Source organism: Globicephala melas, chromosome 14 (genome assembly GCF_963455315.2).
Source record: "Globicephala melas chromosome 14, mGloMel1.2, whole genome shotgun sequence".
Taxonomy (NCBI): domain Eukaryota; kingdom Metazoa; phylum Chordata; class Mammalia; order Artiodactyla; family Delphinidae; genus Globicephala; species Globicephala melas.
Genome location: NC_083327.1, coordinates 79,306,087 through 79,324,103, shown reverse-complemented (window position 1 = coordinate 79,324,103; position 18,017 = coordinate 79,306,087). Strand labels below are relative to the sequence as shown.

At 40.4% G+C, this 18,017-nt stretch overlaps 1 protein-coding gene across 4 annotated transcripts in view; it reads right to left on the bottom strand.

Moving 5' to 3' along the window:
* Window positions 1-18,017, bottom strand: part of SNX9 (sorting nexin 9) — a 136,921-nt gene that overhangs the window by 29,776 nt on the left and 89,128 nt on the right. For all 4 annotated transcript variants that reach the window (XM_060283783.1, XM_030853065.3, XM_060283784.2 and 1 more), the window contains exons 5-6: window positions 3,114-3,279; window positions 1,157-1,307 (exon numbers count right to left, since the gene is read on the bottom strand). In XM_060283783.1, the coding sequence (XP_060139766.1) occupies window positions 1,157-1,307; window positions 3,114-3,279 (317 nt within the window). The remainder of the gene's footprint in view (window positions 1-1,156; window positions 1,308-3,113; window positions 3,280-18,017) is intronic.

Here is an 18,017-nt window from a genome sequence, read left to right as displayed (position 1 = left end):
AAATCTCACTTTAAGAAACAGGATACAGTCAATAATGACTGACTGTACTATGCATGCAACTGAGTACGAAAATACACAATGGAAGAAACTGGAGAGAAATGCAGGAGACGTGTGAGCTAAAAGATAACTCATTTAATTACCAGACGGTATTTAAATACTAAATACTAAAGGAGAACTTGCAGGGCTCATTAAGCTTATACACATGTACATCGAGACCTAGAAACTTGGTATCTAGATATATATCAAACATATTTACAATTTTTTTCCAGACATAGATTAACATTCCTTGATATCTGCTTGGAATCATGAACTTGGAACACTGAGAAAAAGTATGAGTAATTTTAGAAAAACTATTTAAAATATAACTGCTGTAAGAAGAGTACTTAAAGATAAATCATATGGAAGTCACAAACTACATCTCCTTCAAGCTACACTGGTGTAAACTACAGATGCATCCAGAACTCTCTACTAGGGAATTCCATAGGGCTGTGTCCATATTCACCCTTTCCCACATGCTTTCCTGCTAAGCACTGTTTCTACAAGGACCGTTCGAAACATTTTTTAAAAAAATATAAGAATAATCTAAGTGAAAACAAAGTCCTAAACACATTAAACATAGTAGTTGAGAGTGTGCTCAGGAAGCTGAGGGACTGGACTGGAATCCCGACTAGATCACTTACCACCTGTGTGAACTTGGGCAGTTACTTAACCTCTCTGGGCTTCATTTTCCCAGAGAAAACAGAGATTATATGTACCACAAAAGGGATATGAGGGTCGCATGAGAGAATACACACAAACTGCTTTGCACAAAGCCTGGCACATGGTAAAAGATCAATAAACAGTAAAACGTTTAAAAGGAAGCTATCAGGATTATTTTTAGCTTTCCTGTGACATCAGCAATAAAAACCTTAATATGTCATGAGTTAATAAAGGTAAAAAACAGTATTTAGCAGATGATTAAATGGAACATATATTTCACTTTAAAATGAAAAAAAAATTTTTTAAAAGAAGCTTCCAAGCTAGGAGCCAAATAAAAAATAAACGTGATCAAATCGCACCCCAAGCTTTGCAGATCACTGAAAAGAGAAAAAGCCTCTTTGTATCTTGTATCTGTTTCTACAGAGTGTTCACGTTGCCCCAACTCCCTTACACCTACTTGTTAAGCGGCAGCTTCATGGAGGAGCTGCCGGCACGGCTGTTTCCTCGCTGGGCACCGCCTGCTTCCGCTGCCTCTGAATCCTTGAAGTAGGGAGAAGACGACTTGGGCTCATCCCAGTCTTCATCCCAGTCATCATCGTCACCAGTTGCTGTAGGTGGGCACAGAAGATCGTCAGTAAAGAAAGACAAAAGAAAGATGGGATGACTTAATCTTCTGGGGAGGTCAGGATTCAAATAAAGATGTGAAGAATATAGGCTCTATAGTCAGACAGTTTGGGGGCTTGACGATTCGGCCTTTTAGCACAAAAGACAAGTTAGAAACAACTTCAAGAGGGCTGTTAGTCCAAGTAACTTCAGATAAATGCCAACTATAAAAACACTCTGTGGTATATAGGGAAGGCCTTCTAGAGGCCTATACGTTGATAAATCTAGCTTTATACACTTGCAACTAAGCAGATCAAATACACTTTAAGCCAAGAGACTGGGGAGGACAAAAGGGTGATAAGAGTTTTAAAAAGGAATTGTTGGGCTTCCCTGGTGGCGCAGTGGTTGAGGGTCCGCCCACTGATGCAGGGGACACGGGTTCGTGCCCCGGTCCGGGAAGATCCCACATGCCGCGGAGCGGCTGGGCCCGTGAGCCATGGCCGCTGAGCCTGCACGTCCGGAGCCTGTGCTCCGCAGCGGGAGAGGCCACAACAGTGAGAGGCCTGCATACCGCAAAAAAAAAAAGTAATTGTTTGACACTACTAATAATAAAGGTGAGAGAAGGACAAGGGGGTGGAGGAGAAAGAGAAAGAAACGAGAGATAAGTAGTAACTGACCAGCATGAGCAGCCTAATATTCTAACAACAAGCTCTGCGTCAGATGAGGAGCTGCCAGCTTTCCTCCCTCCCTCCTTTCTTCTTCCACTGTTCTGTGCCTCTGTCTCCCACCTCTGATGGCCTGAGGAGTCCCTTTAGCATTAGGCAGGAAATTGCCCTGGGATCTCTGCCCTAAGAGTGCCACCACGAGAAGCCCAGAGACAAATGCCAAAACGAAAAAAAGAAGAGAATAGAAAGTATTAGAAGGATCTGGGCCAAGAGTCCTGGAGCCACGCCAAGTTACTACAGAAGCAGAAGTCAGCAGTCTAGTCTCAACGTTTCTACCCAGCCCACGACTCCTGGTCCTGCAGCAGCCCAGCTCCTGTCCAGGAGTGGGAGCTGGGAACCAGCACCTGTGCCCTTTATGGCTCCTGCATGCAAGTCTCCTGCTGCTTAGCACATTCAGTTCTTGGCAAAATCTGCTCATACAGGGATCATTAAAAAATAACGGGTGGATCTCTTAATTCAGAACAGACATAAATCGCCTTTCTTAATTCCTGAATTGTTTCTCCTTTTAGAAATTCCTCTTTTGCCTCAGTATTTCCATTAAGAACCTGGGAGTCAAACAAGTAGTTAAGGAAAAGACAGAACAGCTACGTTGGAGGTCACCAACCATGTGGCCATAAACCACTGATGAACCATATTCAACCCGTGTGCACATTTTTGGGGCCCAAATGTATGTTAGTAGCTAAGATGTTAAAGTGGGAAGAGGAGATGAAAATCGAGATTTCTACTCTCTCTGGAACTGTGGTGGTCCAGGAGCACTAGCTCAGTTCTCCTGCAACGGCATCGACCCGCCGGCTAGAGCAGAGCTGCCCACCTCCGTCTTCCGCAGCCCCGCCCCACGGGGCTGCGCTGCTGTTCCGCTTTATGAACCTGGCCCCTGCAAGCGTCTGCATTTGGGACTCCTTGACAGGTAACTGAGAGTGGACTAAAGACCATAACTAAAAACTACCTACATTTTGACCCAGAAAAATAAGTTTGCTATTAGTGAATAAGAGCACCTGAGAACAGTTCCTTTGATTAAATCTATTTTAACTCCGATGCCCTTTAAGGGTGGGTGGGCTCCATCACCAGCAGAGCCCTCTTCCTCACCTGGTCCCTGGTAGGCCTGGGGATGACCAAAGGCAGTGTCCCAATTGTTGGAGGTGTTTCTTTGGGCTGCAGTCCCCTCGGGCTTGGCTCCCCAGCCATCCGAGCTTTCCCAGTTTCCAGATTTGGAAGCATTCCAGGCTGACCAGGGGTCATTGCCACTGCTGACCTGATGTTAGGGGTAAAAAAGGAGAGAGTATTCGTGACTTCTAGAAAGCATTACTCAATTCAGTAGGAATCACATAACAATTGAATTGGGGTGCTGAAAAAACTGATAGAAATTTAAAACAATTTACAATTTAAATAATAAAATTTTAGAAACACGTAGGAAAGCACAAAAGACAGGATCAACCGAATTTTATTGTTAACAGTTTGCCATATTTGCTTAGGAACTTTACAACAATAACAAAGAAACTCCCTTTCTTTTTCCTTCCCCCAAGTAACTACTTTTCTGAACCTGTTCTCATTCCTGTGCATGTTCTTATACTTCCACTGCGTATGTAATGGAATATGTACCGTATTCATAAATAACAAATGCTTTATATTTTTCAAACTGACCTGAACAACACTGTACTGTATGTAACTCTTTGCAAGCTGTCTTTTTCTTTCACTTAACATTATGTTTTTGAGATTATACTTGCTGGTAAGAATATGTTTTATTCACTTTAACTGCTTGATAGTAATCAGTTGTATTTTTAACTGTTTTAATTTTTATTTGAAAAGGTAATATGTTCCCAGTAAGAAAAAAATTCAAATAGTATAAAAAGATATGAAATTTAAAAAATATTCCTACCACCTTAAAAGGCCAGTCATTCTCTCAGAGATAATGACTCCTAACAAATTCCTTGTATATACTTAAACATGCCACGCAGAGAGAGCCTTTTTGCTTTTAAACGTATTATGTGAGCCCGAATTATACTTTCTGCTCTGCACTTTTCTTTTGTTTTTCTATTTAATAGCCTAAAACATTCTCCTAGGTACAGCAGCACATGGATGACATCATTCTTTTACATGACTCCCCAGAATTCCACTGTATTTATTTCCCATCATCTAAACAGCATATGCTGATGCTCATTTATCTTGTTTGCCGTATTTTGCTACTGTAAATAATGCTGCAGTGCACAATCTTTCCTCACATGTCCAATAGATGTATGTGAAATTCCCAGAAGAAAAATTGCTGGGCTAACACAAGTGTGCACTTAGAATGGATAGATTCTGTCAAACTGCTTTCCAAGGAGATTGTACAGTCACATTCCTACACTCCTTCTACACGCCAAGGGGTGGTGTCCTGCATAAAATGGGGCTACCATACTCCAAAACTATTTTTAAAATATTTTCTCCCATTATTCCTTAGTATAATTTTATAGTTTAATTATTAATATTATAAAACAATGTTGGAACGGGCACTACGCGGCAGCCAGTGTCAAGGAGCGCTGCAGCAGGGGCACCTGCAACCCACCTCTCACCCCTGGCTCACCCAGCCCTGAGGCAACCAGCTTTTTTTGTTTTTTGTTTCCTTAATTTTTAAATTTTAAATCTTCAACCTATATGGAATGTACTTCAGTATATGAAATAATATAGGAATCCAGCTTAATTTTTTCCTGTAGTCATTCTGTTGTCCTGACATCACTTAATGAACAATCCATTTTCCTCCACTGATCTGAAATTCACCTTTATCGTATACTGGACTTGGGCCTATTTCTGGACTCTATTCCATCCTAGGAATCTATTCATACTAGTACCACGCTACTTTGGAGTCCACTAGACAGAATACCGTTAGTACTTTACCATAACATCTTCTATTGGTTTATTTTTACACGTGAACTTCAGCATCAGCTTCATGTTTTAAAACTAAAACAATCTTTAGTTTTAGCATTAGCATGTCAAGTTTAAAAAATGTGCTGATTTTCATTTGAATCACCTTAAATTTACAGATAAACTCAGGGAAAACAAATAGTGCCTTTAAAATAATTTCAATACTGAATGTATTTATTCAAGAACATGGAATAGCAAATTTTTCTCTTTACTCAGGTCTTCCTTCTCACATAAAAATTTGGGGGTTAGTTAGAGAGAGAGAGAGAGAGAGAGATTGAGATTTGTAAGAAAATTACCCAAACGGCCTCATACACCTCTCTAATGTTTTAGAATGCTATCATGGTTGGTCTTTTTTTCACTCTTCATCAATTGACATACAGGGTGGATAACTGCCTGCCACCTACCAGAAGCATCAAAAACAGTATATGTTTTACAAAAGGAACTATGATTTCATTCTAACATCTCTATACCTTCAAGAAATATTAATGAAGTTACTAGTGATTCTGCCTGAAGTCAAATATTAATAGCAGAAAGACATTCATCCTTATGACTGTGGATTTCTCGAACATACGGCTGATGAGGAGTTACTCTCAAGCCACTCCAGGGCAGACTGGAAATGAAGGCTGCCGTGCTGAGGGCCTGACAATCACGCTTCATTTAAGAGAAGCCCTTCCTTCCATAGTTTTCTTTAAGTAGGGGTGTTTTATTCAGCAATATATATACTCTGTGCTTTCCAAACTAAACTATGAGGTTTTGTTTTTACAATTAAAAACTTCAAAAGGTACAGAAATTTTGGATAGTAAGATGACAGTAAGTACAGGCATTCATTGTCTAGCATTTCTATAAACTACTGAGGAAAAGGAACAGAAGGGCCATAACTAGAACAACAGGATGAGTAAAAGTTCAGCACTGCCATGACAGTAAGATCGTGTTAGCAAACTGTCAAAGAAGGTTTTCATCAATATTGAGGAAGAAATGGGATATGAAATTCATCACCAAGTAACCTTAAAAAACTAAAACTTATTAGGGCAGAAACACGTAACATGATAGTTCTTTTAAAAACTACTTTGTCTATACATTGTTTACAATAATTGCTATCTTATTTGGTTACGTGTACGATCTTAGCTCTCTACCTGGGTTATGAAATCCTTGTTGGCAAATCTAATAACTTTGCTTCTCTGTTTTTTTTCCTGGAACATTCCTTCTACTTTGTTTCCACTTGACTCCTACTGATAAATCTTTCAAACCCTGACCAACTGGCAATCTCTCCAGCTTCTATCATTGACTTTTTACTCACTCTCTCTCTCTCAGGTGACCTCCAGGGTCCCTCCTCTAATATCAATAACTAACAACCAGCTCACAAAGCCTTCATGGTCTGCTTCTCTCTGAACCCACCCTTCCTGCACTTCGGCCTCTGGCTCCTTTGCTTTCAACTCCCAATAACCTGTCTGTCCCTTAACTGCAGGCATCTGGTCACACAATAGTCCACGCCTCTTCTCTACTTTCTTCCAGCTTTCCTTCAATGTCTTCATCCTTTTCTTTCCCCTCCTTTCAGGGCACCAAACCCCTCCCGATTCTATCAACCACTTTAATTAAAAACCATTCATTAGACCTCACTGACCAAACTCCTTAGGCCATCAATTAAGATCCTAACTTTTCCTTCCATGACATTGCCTGTCCTCACTACTTGCCACTAACCCTCACTCTGTGCTTCAGCCCGCAGTTTCCCAGACTTTCCTGTGTCCTTGCCTTTGCTCAGGCTCTGCTCTCCATCTGCATGCAAAGCCTTCTACCTCACCTTCCTAGATTCTGGCCCAGTCCCACCCCACGGAGGGCGCTGGCCTCCGCCTGCTGGCTGACATTCAGTCACATCCTTCCACTTTCTCCCAAAGTTAGCCTTCCGTTAGAGTTATTGGCGTATCGGTTAGTCATTCCCAGTAGCAAGTCACGGGCAAACATCTCCCCTAAAAGATTCTCAAAGTGCCTTACATAAAGTGGCGAAGACTCAAATTTTTTATTTTTCTTAAAGTGGCTAACTGTGATCCTCTTGGTCATTTGTATGAAGTAGGTATTATTCTAATAATAATAGATTATTATATCTATGATTCTTTAGATATGCATCTAACCTTCATGACATTACTATTATTTCACAAAGAGGGAAATCAGATTTTCCTCACGTATACTGACTTGAGTCTCTTCTAGGAAAATAACCACTGTGGACGACCACAGAATAAGTGATTTTCAGCACTGCCATACGCTCTTAAAATAACAGTGCCTTCCCAGTTATGAAAGCTTATCAGTACCCTGTAGAAAAGCTGCAAGATGCTGACAGGTACAGATGGACAGAGGGACGGACATATGTGTGATGAAGAACAGTAACATGTTAATGGTAAAATCTAGAAGGCGCGTATATGATTATTCGCTATGAAGTTCACTTAACTTTCCTATGCTTTAAGTTTTAGCAAATGTTGGAAAATCCAACAAACAAAACTTGCATGTACAAACATCGTCTTCTGAACTCCATGAGGATGCATGCAAGGGACAAGAGAAGGTCTGTGCCCATCAGGCTCACCAGTGCTTTCTTGTTGCCTGTGAACATGGGGCCTACACTTAGTAAGCGTTTAGTAAATTACTTGCTAAATTAAACCACTCACAAACACTCACGTGTTTGTCTGGATCTCTATTATGAATGGATTTTCACCTGCCTTGCACTGGAACTGACTATGTCCGACTCGCCCCCTAACTCCCACTCTAACTAAATTAAATACTCCCTAATGCCAGAAGCCATGCAGTCAACACATTTGCTCCTTTAGCACTCTCATTTTTTTTTTACATCTTTATTGGAGTGTAATTGCTTTACAGTGTCTCGTTAAGTTTGTGCTGTATAACAAAATGAATCAGCCATATGCATACACATGTCCCCATATCCCCTCCCTCTTGCGTTTCCCTCCCACTTTCCCTATCCCACCCCTCTAGGTGGTCACAAAGCGCCATGCGGCTGCTTCCCACTAGCCATCCATTTTACATTTGGTAGCGTATATATGTCAATGCTACTCTCTCACTTCATCCCAGCTTACCCTCCCCACACCGTGTCCTCAAGTCCATTCTCTACGTCTGGCACTCTAAAGTTAAAAGCTATCCTAACCTCATAAGACAAAACAAAGAAATACATTTACATTGTCTTTACATCATGAGACAATCTGAATGTACCCGCTGAAAGGAGCCTGTAGAGCAGAAAGACAGAGAACGGAGTCTGAGCGGCCATGGAGGGGTGGGGAGAGAAGGGTATTCCTAAGATAATCGTAGCAAAGCTGTGCATCTTACAAATACATAGTATGGGGTAAAAGGGGGCAAGGATAAGAACATTGGTCCACTGGTTGAATTTTAAATCCCTTATGAAACTGTAGAAATTTGACTGACGTAAATTTCTCATGGGTGCAACGGTTAAGAGCTGAAGCTCTCGAGGCTGTCTATCCGGGTTTGAATCCCAGCTTTACCACTTACTAGCTGTATGAACTTGGGCAATGTACTCCATTTCTCTTAGTTTCCACTCTTATAGAATGGATATAACATCATAAACTTCCTCATAAGATTTCTGTAGGAATTCAATGACGTAATGCATATAAAGCACCTAACAATATCTGGCACGTGGTATGCATTCAGTAGTGGTTACCTTACGACACGGGGGGCTCATCTAGAGTATACAGAGAAGAATGAAGACTGGTCATCTTTGAGTAAATCCCCATTAGTTTATGCTTTAAAGGAAAAGATCAGTTATATTTCCACATGGCTTCAATGACAGATCACATTAATAGAGAAACTTTTAATTAAATAAGTGATTATAGGCACTTAGGATACTTTCTATTTTAGCCAAAGATCTGTTTCCTTCAGATACATAAGAGAAAGGGGAAGAAGACAGAACTGTTTTGCCATAAAGTTCCAAAGCAACTCATAATTCTTGGGGGTCTTGGCACATTTTCTGTGTGCTAAATGCTGAGATCTTGCTTTTCTTCAAAGCCTAACCCCCACTGCAACAAACTGAGCTACACAACGATTTGGTTTAATGATCCTTCGGCCTCTGACTTCTTTGCCGTCAATTCCAAGAACCCCTTTTGTCCCTCACCTGCAGACATTTGGTCGCACAATAATGCATTATGTCCCTCCGCTAAGGTTTCAAACTCTGAGGGAGCTCTCCTATCCTCTTCTCCCAGCCCCCCCACTCCTTTCTACTGAGCAATGTCATCATTCTCTTCTTTCCCCACCTTTTACGGTACCAAAGCCAACCAGATTCTGTAAACTCCGTGATTAAAAGTCCTTCATTAGACCTTGCTGTCCATGGAATAAATCCATCAATCGAGTCTCATCAAAAGTCTCCAAAGTATAAATCCCAATTGCCCTTCCAACTCCTATACGTCCCACATTCTATGTTGCCATGCCCCCAAGAAGAGCTTTAGTAAGATACTTTAGCTGAAACAATCACCTCACTGGGGAAAAAAAGGATTACTTCTAGGGGTTTTAAATGTTTATTTCCTCTTTCATTCAAGTTTGAATTTTACCTTATTTACGGAAGAAGAAGGAGAAGGAGAAGATGAAGAAGGTGGTGATTGGCTGAGACTTTCAATACAACCAATCTGAGCCAAAATATCCACCTTAAAATAAGAAAAGGTGCTCGGTAAACGAAGGGGAAAAAAAGAGTATATACCAAAGCTAACAGCAGCAAGTGCATAGCAGGGCTAAGTTCACCGGAAAATTCCAGCATGCCACCCATGCACCAAGATTACATGCAAAAAGCAAAGCCCTTCCTGTATAGCAGTGGTTTGTCTTCAGCGCATTAGTATATATTCTAAAGACTCTTGCTGTCATAACACAGTGTCACTGAAGCACTACAAATAATTATAAGCAGCACAGAAGGAATGGAACAAATATCATGCAAGTCATACAGCCAATGAAAAAAAACTCCAGAGGAAAAACATAGCCAAGCTTTTAAAAATGTTAGAATGTTGAACCAGGGCTTTCAAAGCCACCAAACATGTGAGATGAGCAAAGCTTCCTGCAACCACAGAGCCACGGAGAACCTACCAAGACCGGCTAAGAGCACAGAACAGTCCGCGAGGTCGTGAACTCTGTGTGCTCCTGAGCTGACTGCCTTGGTGTGCAGTGTCAACATGAGAACAGATAACTGATACACCCTGTGGAGCTAGGCAATGGCCAAATCAGCATCGCTATTAGGAGGACAACCTTGGAGCCCAATTTCCAGGCTTCGAATCCCAGCCCCACAACTCTCTAGTAGGGAAGTCATTACTATTAACATTTATATAGTGTTACGAGAATGCACTTTTCATGTACAACTTTCTTGTGAAGAAAGTTGTACCATTTGTAGATGTAAATAAACTTGTTTTTGGAAGTCAACTAGTAATACACAAAGAAGACAATCAAGATGGAGTAACTGGGATCCAGTTTACGTTTCCACTTAAAACTAAAAAAGACAAAATATGTGAAACTGTCTTCAGATCATTAGACGTCAGGCAATAAAGGACCTGACCTCTGCCTAGAGAGACTTTCCAGGCCATGGATCAGGGACGGGGAACCCATGCAGAGACCACTGGTCTCTGTGAATTAAGAAGACAGAGCTGGGAGTCTGGGGCAGAGTACTGAGAAGCAGAAAGCTACACAGAGACCTCCGGAGATGAGTGGGGGGCGGGACGGGACCCCGGGCCTTAGGTGAGTACTGATCAGCGTACGCACGTGAGGGAGCTGCCATATGAAAGGTTAAGTATCAACCCCTTAGTAGGATGGTTCTCACCAGCCAAAACGGAAAACCTCATGATTCATAAGGGTGACAGCAGGTACAGCGCTGAAAAGGCTTTTGCTTCAACAGAGGCAAAAATATCCCTAGACTGAGCATTGCTCTGGTCCCACTCTAAAAAGCTTAAACTGAAAGAATTAAACTGTTTCCAAGTAACTTTCTTTTAAAGAAAAACAAAACAAAACAAAACACTAGTCTGCAACTGCTGACCACAAAGACAATAGGTCTGGTTTTGTTATATTTTGCTACTTTGTTGTTACTTTGCTTCTTATATGACATCCTTGGGCCACCAGGATGAGTAAGAATCAAACTCTTACTTCTGACAATAGGCATCAATGAAAATGCAGTAAGACCTGGGCAAGGGCCTGTTTGGAAACGACAGTTAGATCGACTTGATTCACTGGTTTCCCAGTATGTTCTGCTGGTTTCAGGCGAAATAAGTTCTTCTGGTTTCCCAGTTCTTCAAGACATGGTCTAAGAAGAACTTTCACTGCACACATCATGAGACAACACTGGGAGAGGCTGGGGGCAGATGGAGAGATGGGCAACAGATGCCTTTATTTCTCTCTGTGCCCACTTGAACTAGTTCAGACTCCAAGGGTGATCTAGGTCTGAGAATTAATGAGAAAGTTAACTTATATTTCATCAAGGTTGCTTTCTGTTTGGCGTTCTACCAAACCAGCAAACAAGAGTACAAAGAATACATAAAGGTTCAAAAGATACTGATGAGTAGGTAGAGCTCCCGCTGCCCACCTGGTTCCTGACAGAGGATGCCCAAAGTTCAATACAGGTCAACACGGACCATTCGGTTTGACAAATCTACCAGGTAAGAAGAGTTGCTGATCACGGGCTCACTACCTTGCGTATTATCCTCTCAGGGGAAAGGCTCTGGAAGCCTCATTCGAGGGCCCCCCTTATTACCACACAAGGAAATCCTCAGTCACATACATCTACACCCTATCGGTTATGTTGCTACGGTCGATTACACTGCCATTCCCTAATATATACGCTTGGAAGGAAAGAAGGAGGGAAGGAACTTCCAGAGTAAGACTTCGGCCAGGGATAAACAACAAAAATGAATGGAAAGTTACTGGTTTTGTGAAAGCTGAGGTTATGATGTTTTTGTTTGTTTTCTGAACCTTATCTGCATGACTGAGGCATAACTGTCTTTATCTGACATTTCTCATTCATGAAATGTTTAATAACCATGTGCCAATTGTGTTAGGAAGTGGGACTAGAAAGCAAATAATGGGATTCCTCTATAAACCGAGAACATTTCAATCAGTTTCTGACAAAGGTTTCTCGTTCTCAAAAAGGCCTACAGAAGGTATACAATTGTCTTATGTGAAAAGCCTAATTATTTCAGCTCAAAATACAGACAGAATTTGTAAAATTTCCTGTTTTGTTATTTATAGATCTTTTGCTAAAAGCACATCATCTAATTCTACAGATGAACCTCTACTGATTTCAAAAAACCCCTTATAGAAATATAAAACTTGTACATTCTTTAAAAAATAAGGCTAGATCACAACAGATTAAATCAATTTGTAGCCAGTCACATCAATACTACTGACTGGAAATTACTTCCCAAAAAGCTTAAATGACTTAACAGATCCTTTATTAATTCACATTCTGAACCCACAGATGACAATTCCAGGTATTTATTTTTTTAATAGAGAAAACTAAAAGAATAAGATTTGCCTTAAAAAATGGAAAATATTTGTACTAGCTTTGAGAATTTACTTATTTTTTTAGCACAAAGTTTTAAAATAGGTAGCTTTATGTGCCAAACAGGATAATGCTATAAGTAGCAGAAGACAATATGATAGATCTGTCTAATAAAGGTCCACGTGAAATGGGCTTTTATAGACATTCCTCTGATGATGGGTTGGGCGTATAAGAATGCTGACTGGCCCTTCACCAGGGCAGTTATAAGGTAAAAACAAAACAAACCCTTTGCTTTTGTCATTTGTTTCCTGTTAGATAAAGCCAAATAGCAACAAAACATCCTAAAAAATAAATTTCGCCAGTGTGTATTTTTGAATGGGTCCCAGATGCACAAAGCTGTCTTATGTAAGGCAAGGGTCTGGGATCAGGAAAGCATGGAAGGTTAACATCACCAGCCTCATTCAGTTTTGAAGAAAAATGTCAACAAATCCTGTATACAGATGAGCACAACCCTCCTTACAATGCCCTGTAACTGAGTAAAAGGGATTCCTGTGTGGCTGGGAGACAGGGTGGGGAAATGGAGAGAACCTTTGCAACAGGGGTTTTGTAAAGAGAAAGTCTCAGTAAGCAATTATGAGAAGTCCACAGCATTACAGACCTTATTTGAGATAATGAAATAATAAGCCTTTGTGAAGTTTTCTTTTGCTGATTTATTTTTAAATGGACTACAAAATGGCCTAAAAATGGACTTTTTTTTGAGAAATGCGAAAGCAAAATGTAGTTCCAACATAAAATTACTATTTCCTTTCTCATTCCTTAATAAATAAAAGTTCCTTCATAACAAATACCATCACACTGAAAATCTCTACATAATCAAAAAGATGTTATGTCCCTAAATACCCACTTAACTTTGAGCATTTGTTTAATATCCAAACTGTTAAAAATAATTAAACCCCTACTAAGTGCCACGTATTGTTCTAAACACTTCAGAACTTTTTTCCATTTACTCTTTCCAACAATTCTTTGAGGTCTTACAGATGAGGAAACTGAGGCACACAGAAGCTAAGAAGCTCACTGTGAGTCACACAGCAAGTATGAGATCCGGGAATAAAATCTAGGCAAGGTCTGGGATTAAAACCGAGCATTTTCCTGCCCTTACACATCTAAAGGATGCAGGACACTCCTATCAATAACTATGGCTCGCAAAGGCACTCAGGGTTTTAAAGTGGAATGAAAAAGAGAGCATAGAAAAAAAGCAACCTTTCAGAGAAACAGAAATGGGAAAGTCAGGAAGAGAAACTAGATTTGTGGGGAAATAATGAGTGATTCTGTTCATGCAGAGTCTGAGATACAGAGGAGACAGGCAGATAGCGATGCTGAACAAGAAGCTGGAGACTGAGCAAACTGCAGAGAAAATTCAACATTGGAGAGATATTTCTAAGGGAATCTTCTGCACGGTTAGAGAGGGTAGAAGAAGGAGACAGGTTGGAACAAAAAAGGGTAAGTGGATTGAGATTGTTCCATGGAGAGGGAAGAGGTGAAAAAAGAAGGAAATATTTCTTAAATGTCTTCCGTGAGTCTGACACCACTTTATACCAGTGGCCTGGTCCTCCGATAGTTCAGGAAGCAGCCACGACTCTTACGAAGTGCAGCCAGACTGTCAACCCAGCTCTAACACCAAACGTTACACCAGGCTTCCCACCGCACCAACCCACGTGGAGAGGGGGAAGGATGGGATGAGAAACCGTGAAACAGAAGAACAGAGATATAGCTAAGGGCAACTGGGATACAGTGTGATAAGGAAAGCAACAAGAATTTTAACAAAAGGAGAAGCAGTTTATTCCAAGTATGTACACCTTTCTAGTTTAAAAAGCATAGAAAAATAAATCCCTCAAGTCAAAAACCTTCAGAAAAAACATCCAGGTTTATACAACTTTCAATTAATGTTTAAGCCCCATTGTTCTTTTAAAGGTACAAACAAAAACTTCCCATTAATTTCTCAAAAGTAAGTTCTGCAAAGAGGCAGTAATCTAAGAGTCTTTAAAAAAATCTACACTGAGAACCTTTTTATAATCAATGCTATAATTTAAACACTAATAGCTGGGAGAAAACCCAAATGAGGACGGCTATTAACACATTTCCACCAGCGGGTTAATTCATTCTAGCGGCACAGCTACTAACAGGAAATGCTCCTGAAACTGCAAAATATCAGATAAATGCCTAATAATGAAACCAGTAATAACCACTAAAAACCATTCTTCTTTTCTAAAGGTACTGCAATAGCTGTCCTCATCCAACTTAAAATCTGTAATAGAAAAAGAAAACAAGAACCTGACTCATTTCTTGGATATCCTTCAATAATTTTTCTACACAATTTGCATCTGTGGTGTGTATATATTTAAACACAATAAAGATAACATTACACATAGTGATACGCCTTTTTAAAAGCCCATTCATCCATATCTGTATATCTGAAGCTACCCTCATTCTTCTAAAAGCAGCCCTGCTTCCCATGGTGTGGCTGTCCTGTAGTCTATCTGACCAGCCCCTACTGATGAGGCACACATTCTAGGCTTTGTTGTTACAAGAGTGCTGCAGGAAACCTCTTCTGCTGCCCAGATGGCTGTGTTCTGAGAGTAGAGCTGTAAGATCAACTCAGAGTGCTGGGTCAAAGAGCAGATGCACCTCAAATATTAATATATATTATCAACCTGGCCTCCAAAACGCTTCATCGATTTATCCTTTACCAGCTTCATACCAGAATGCCTATTTGAACACGCCTTTCTTCACACTAGGAGTGAAAACATTTTAATTCTCTGCTCATTTGATAGAAGAATTTCAAAATGAGCATTTTCCTATGTTTATTGGTTCTTCGTATTTCTTTTCCAATGAAAAGTCTGTTCATATCCTTTGCCCTTTTCTTCTGAGTTGTTTACCTTTTTCCTACAGATTTACAAGAGTTCTTTGTATATTAACAGAATTAGCTGACATCTCTGGCATGTCAGAAATTTTTTTCCTAGTTGAACATTACTTTTTAAAAAAATTTTTATTTATTTATCTTTGGCCGTGTTGGGTCTTCGTTGCTGCACGCGGGCTTTCTCTAGTTGCGGCGAGCGGGGGCTACTCTTCGTTGCGGTGTATGGGCTTCTCATTGCGGTGGCTTCTCGTTGCAGAGCACAGGCTATAGGCGTGTGGGCTTCAGTAGTTGTGGCACGCGGGCTCAGTAGTTGTGGCTCGCGGGCTCTAGAGTGCAGGCTCAGTAGTTGTGGCGCACAGGCTTAGTTGCTCCGCAGCATGTGGGATCTTCCTGGACCAGGGCCCGAACCCGTGTCCCCTGCACTGGCAGGAGGATTCTTAACCACTGCGCCACCAGGGAAGCCCCTTGCTTTTTGACTTAAATATATCAATTCTTTCCTTAATGGCTGCTAGAAATTGTGCTGTGCTTAGAAAGACCTTCTATATTCCAAAGTTAATGAAAAAAAATGTTACCTATATTTTTTCCAAGTACTTAAAAAAATAAAACAGCTCTATCATTTTTCAAATTAAATTGTTCCAACACATTTAAAGAATAATGCATTATACTCCTTTGACATTTACAGTTCTCGTCTCTACCTTAGCCAAGTGGCTGGACTGTGTTTTACAGGTAAAGGGTTCCCGTACATACTAGAGAGGAAAGAAAGAGATCATAACGGGGGTTGGGATGATGCACCAACATTATCTACCTCTATACCAGTCACTGCACTTACCTCTGTGACTGCTCAGTAAGAAGCTAGAACCAGAAGGTAGCCCAAGCAACCTGAAATTAGGAGTTTTAAGAAAAACAAAAGGAAGTGCTATTTTACATATTAAGTTATAAATAAATGTATGAACTAATTACTGTGAAATGCAGTATAGCTTAAAAATACAAAGTCAGTGAAGACTCAGACAAATCAAAAAATAACAGGCTCAAAATAAGTTATTCAAGAACATCTGCAGACGGATGTTACCTTTTAGAGAGATCTCTCTAAAAAGATACGGTTTAAAAGATACAACAGTCAGAAAGCTGGATAACCAGTAGCTGAATGTGAGGCTTTAACCTGCCTGTGCAGGAAGAAGGCCAAACTGAAAACAAGTGGTGCTGAGGAGACTCAAGGGATACTGACTAGAGAGTGTGCACAGCGTACCGAGCTGAAGGGGGGCCCTGCCTGCCTGACGGCAGAGAGGAGAGGCCTGGCTCCTCTGACACACTTATCTCCAAATAAAACTGTCCTCTGGGAACTAACACAACGCCAGACTAACTAGAAAGGCCCAAGAGGCGTATCCCTGGAACAAAAATAGTATTTTCTTACTGACATTCAGAAAATGAAATAACGGGCACACCTGACAGCCGCATTTCTAAAAGCTGCCAATTAATAATGGCATTTATAGAACGTACCACAGTTTTGGCCCATTTAAGTTGTTCTCACATCCCGGATAACTGAGAGCATAGACGGCTGCTGAAAGTATTTTTATTCAAATGTTTTAATTAATTCATTATGGTCATGCCTTCTGTATTTTGTTACTCCTTGTTTTGGTTCATTTTTTTCTTTGCTTTCAAAGGATCTGATTAGATTTAATGTCAGATTGGATTAGTAAAACCTAACCTCAAAAAAAAGTCAGTTATATTTTCTTCAAGATAACCTGTAAGAAAAAAATTACACTTACGCTGATCAGTTTATATTGTTACATTTAAATACTGAGGAGTCTTCTTCGTAACATAAAATTTGAGCCTGATTTTGAATCTGTGTTTATGAGCTAAAGTACTTCAGTCTACCTTGAGATATTTGCAACAGGTCCCCGAATTAAAATAAGATGAATATTCCCATCTTTTGTTTCCTTCACTTATTCTATGATCATCTCATTATAATTCCATTGAAATGTCATTTTTACTTAATGCAAACCCTTTCACTGATGTTTTTGTAAAACTCAGTGACTCTCAGCTGGGTTGACTTTGCCCATTTGGCAACAACTGGAGACAATTTTGGTGACTGGAACCGGGGTTGGGGCAGCGGTGGGGGGAGGCAGGGAGAGCGGTGAGTGCAGGCCGGAGACGCAGCTAGTCATCACAGGGAGGGAGCATCAGGCCCCAAACGTTAACAGCTCCCAGGCTAAGAATCCCTGGTAAAACGCCAAGTAAGGGTTAGCTACTATTTCTTCACCCTTTATCATAATGGGGGTTGGGATGATGCAGCCACATTATCTACCTCTACCCCAGTCACTGACCAATATCCTTACGTATTACAGATTAACAAAATATGGGAGAATGCTCAACTCTGGTGATAACCTCGCCTCTGAATTTTAAATATCCGAGCCAGACAATGTGTAATTTAGGATGTCCACAAAAGCTATTTAAAAATGTATAAAATCTGCAGTTAACATATGGTAACAGTACTTTGAAAAACTCTCTTAAAAGGTTAAGATATAAATATGCTGTAAGCAAATAATCATAAGTGATATGATTATTAGGCTTTACCTAATTTAAAGCCTTTTATGTAGTTAAAAATGTCAAGAAGTAACATCTCCTAAAGGCCATTCATTTCTAAAGATGTAGGAGGCAGTAACACTTCCATATCCATCTTCTCAATTTTCTTACAGACACT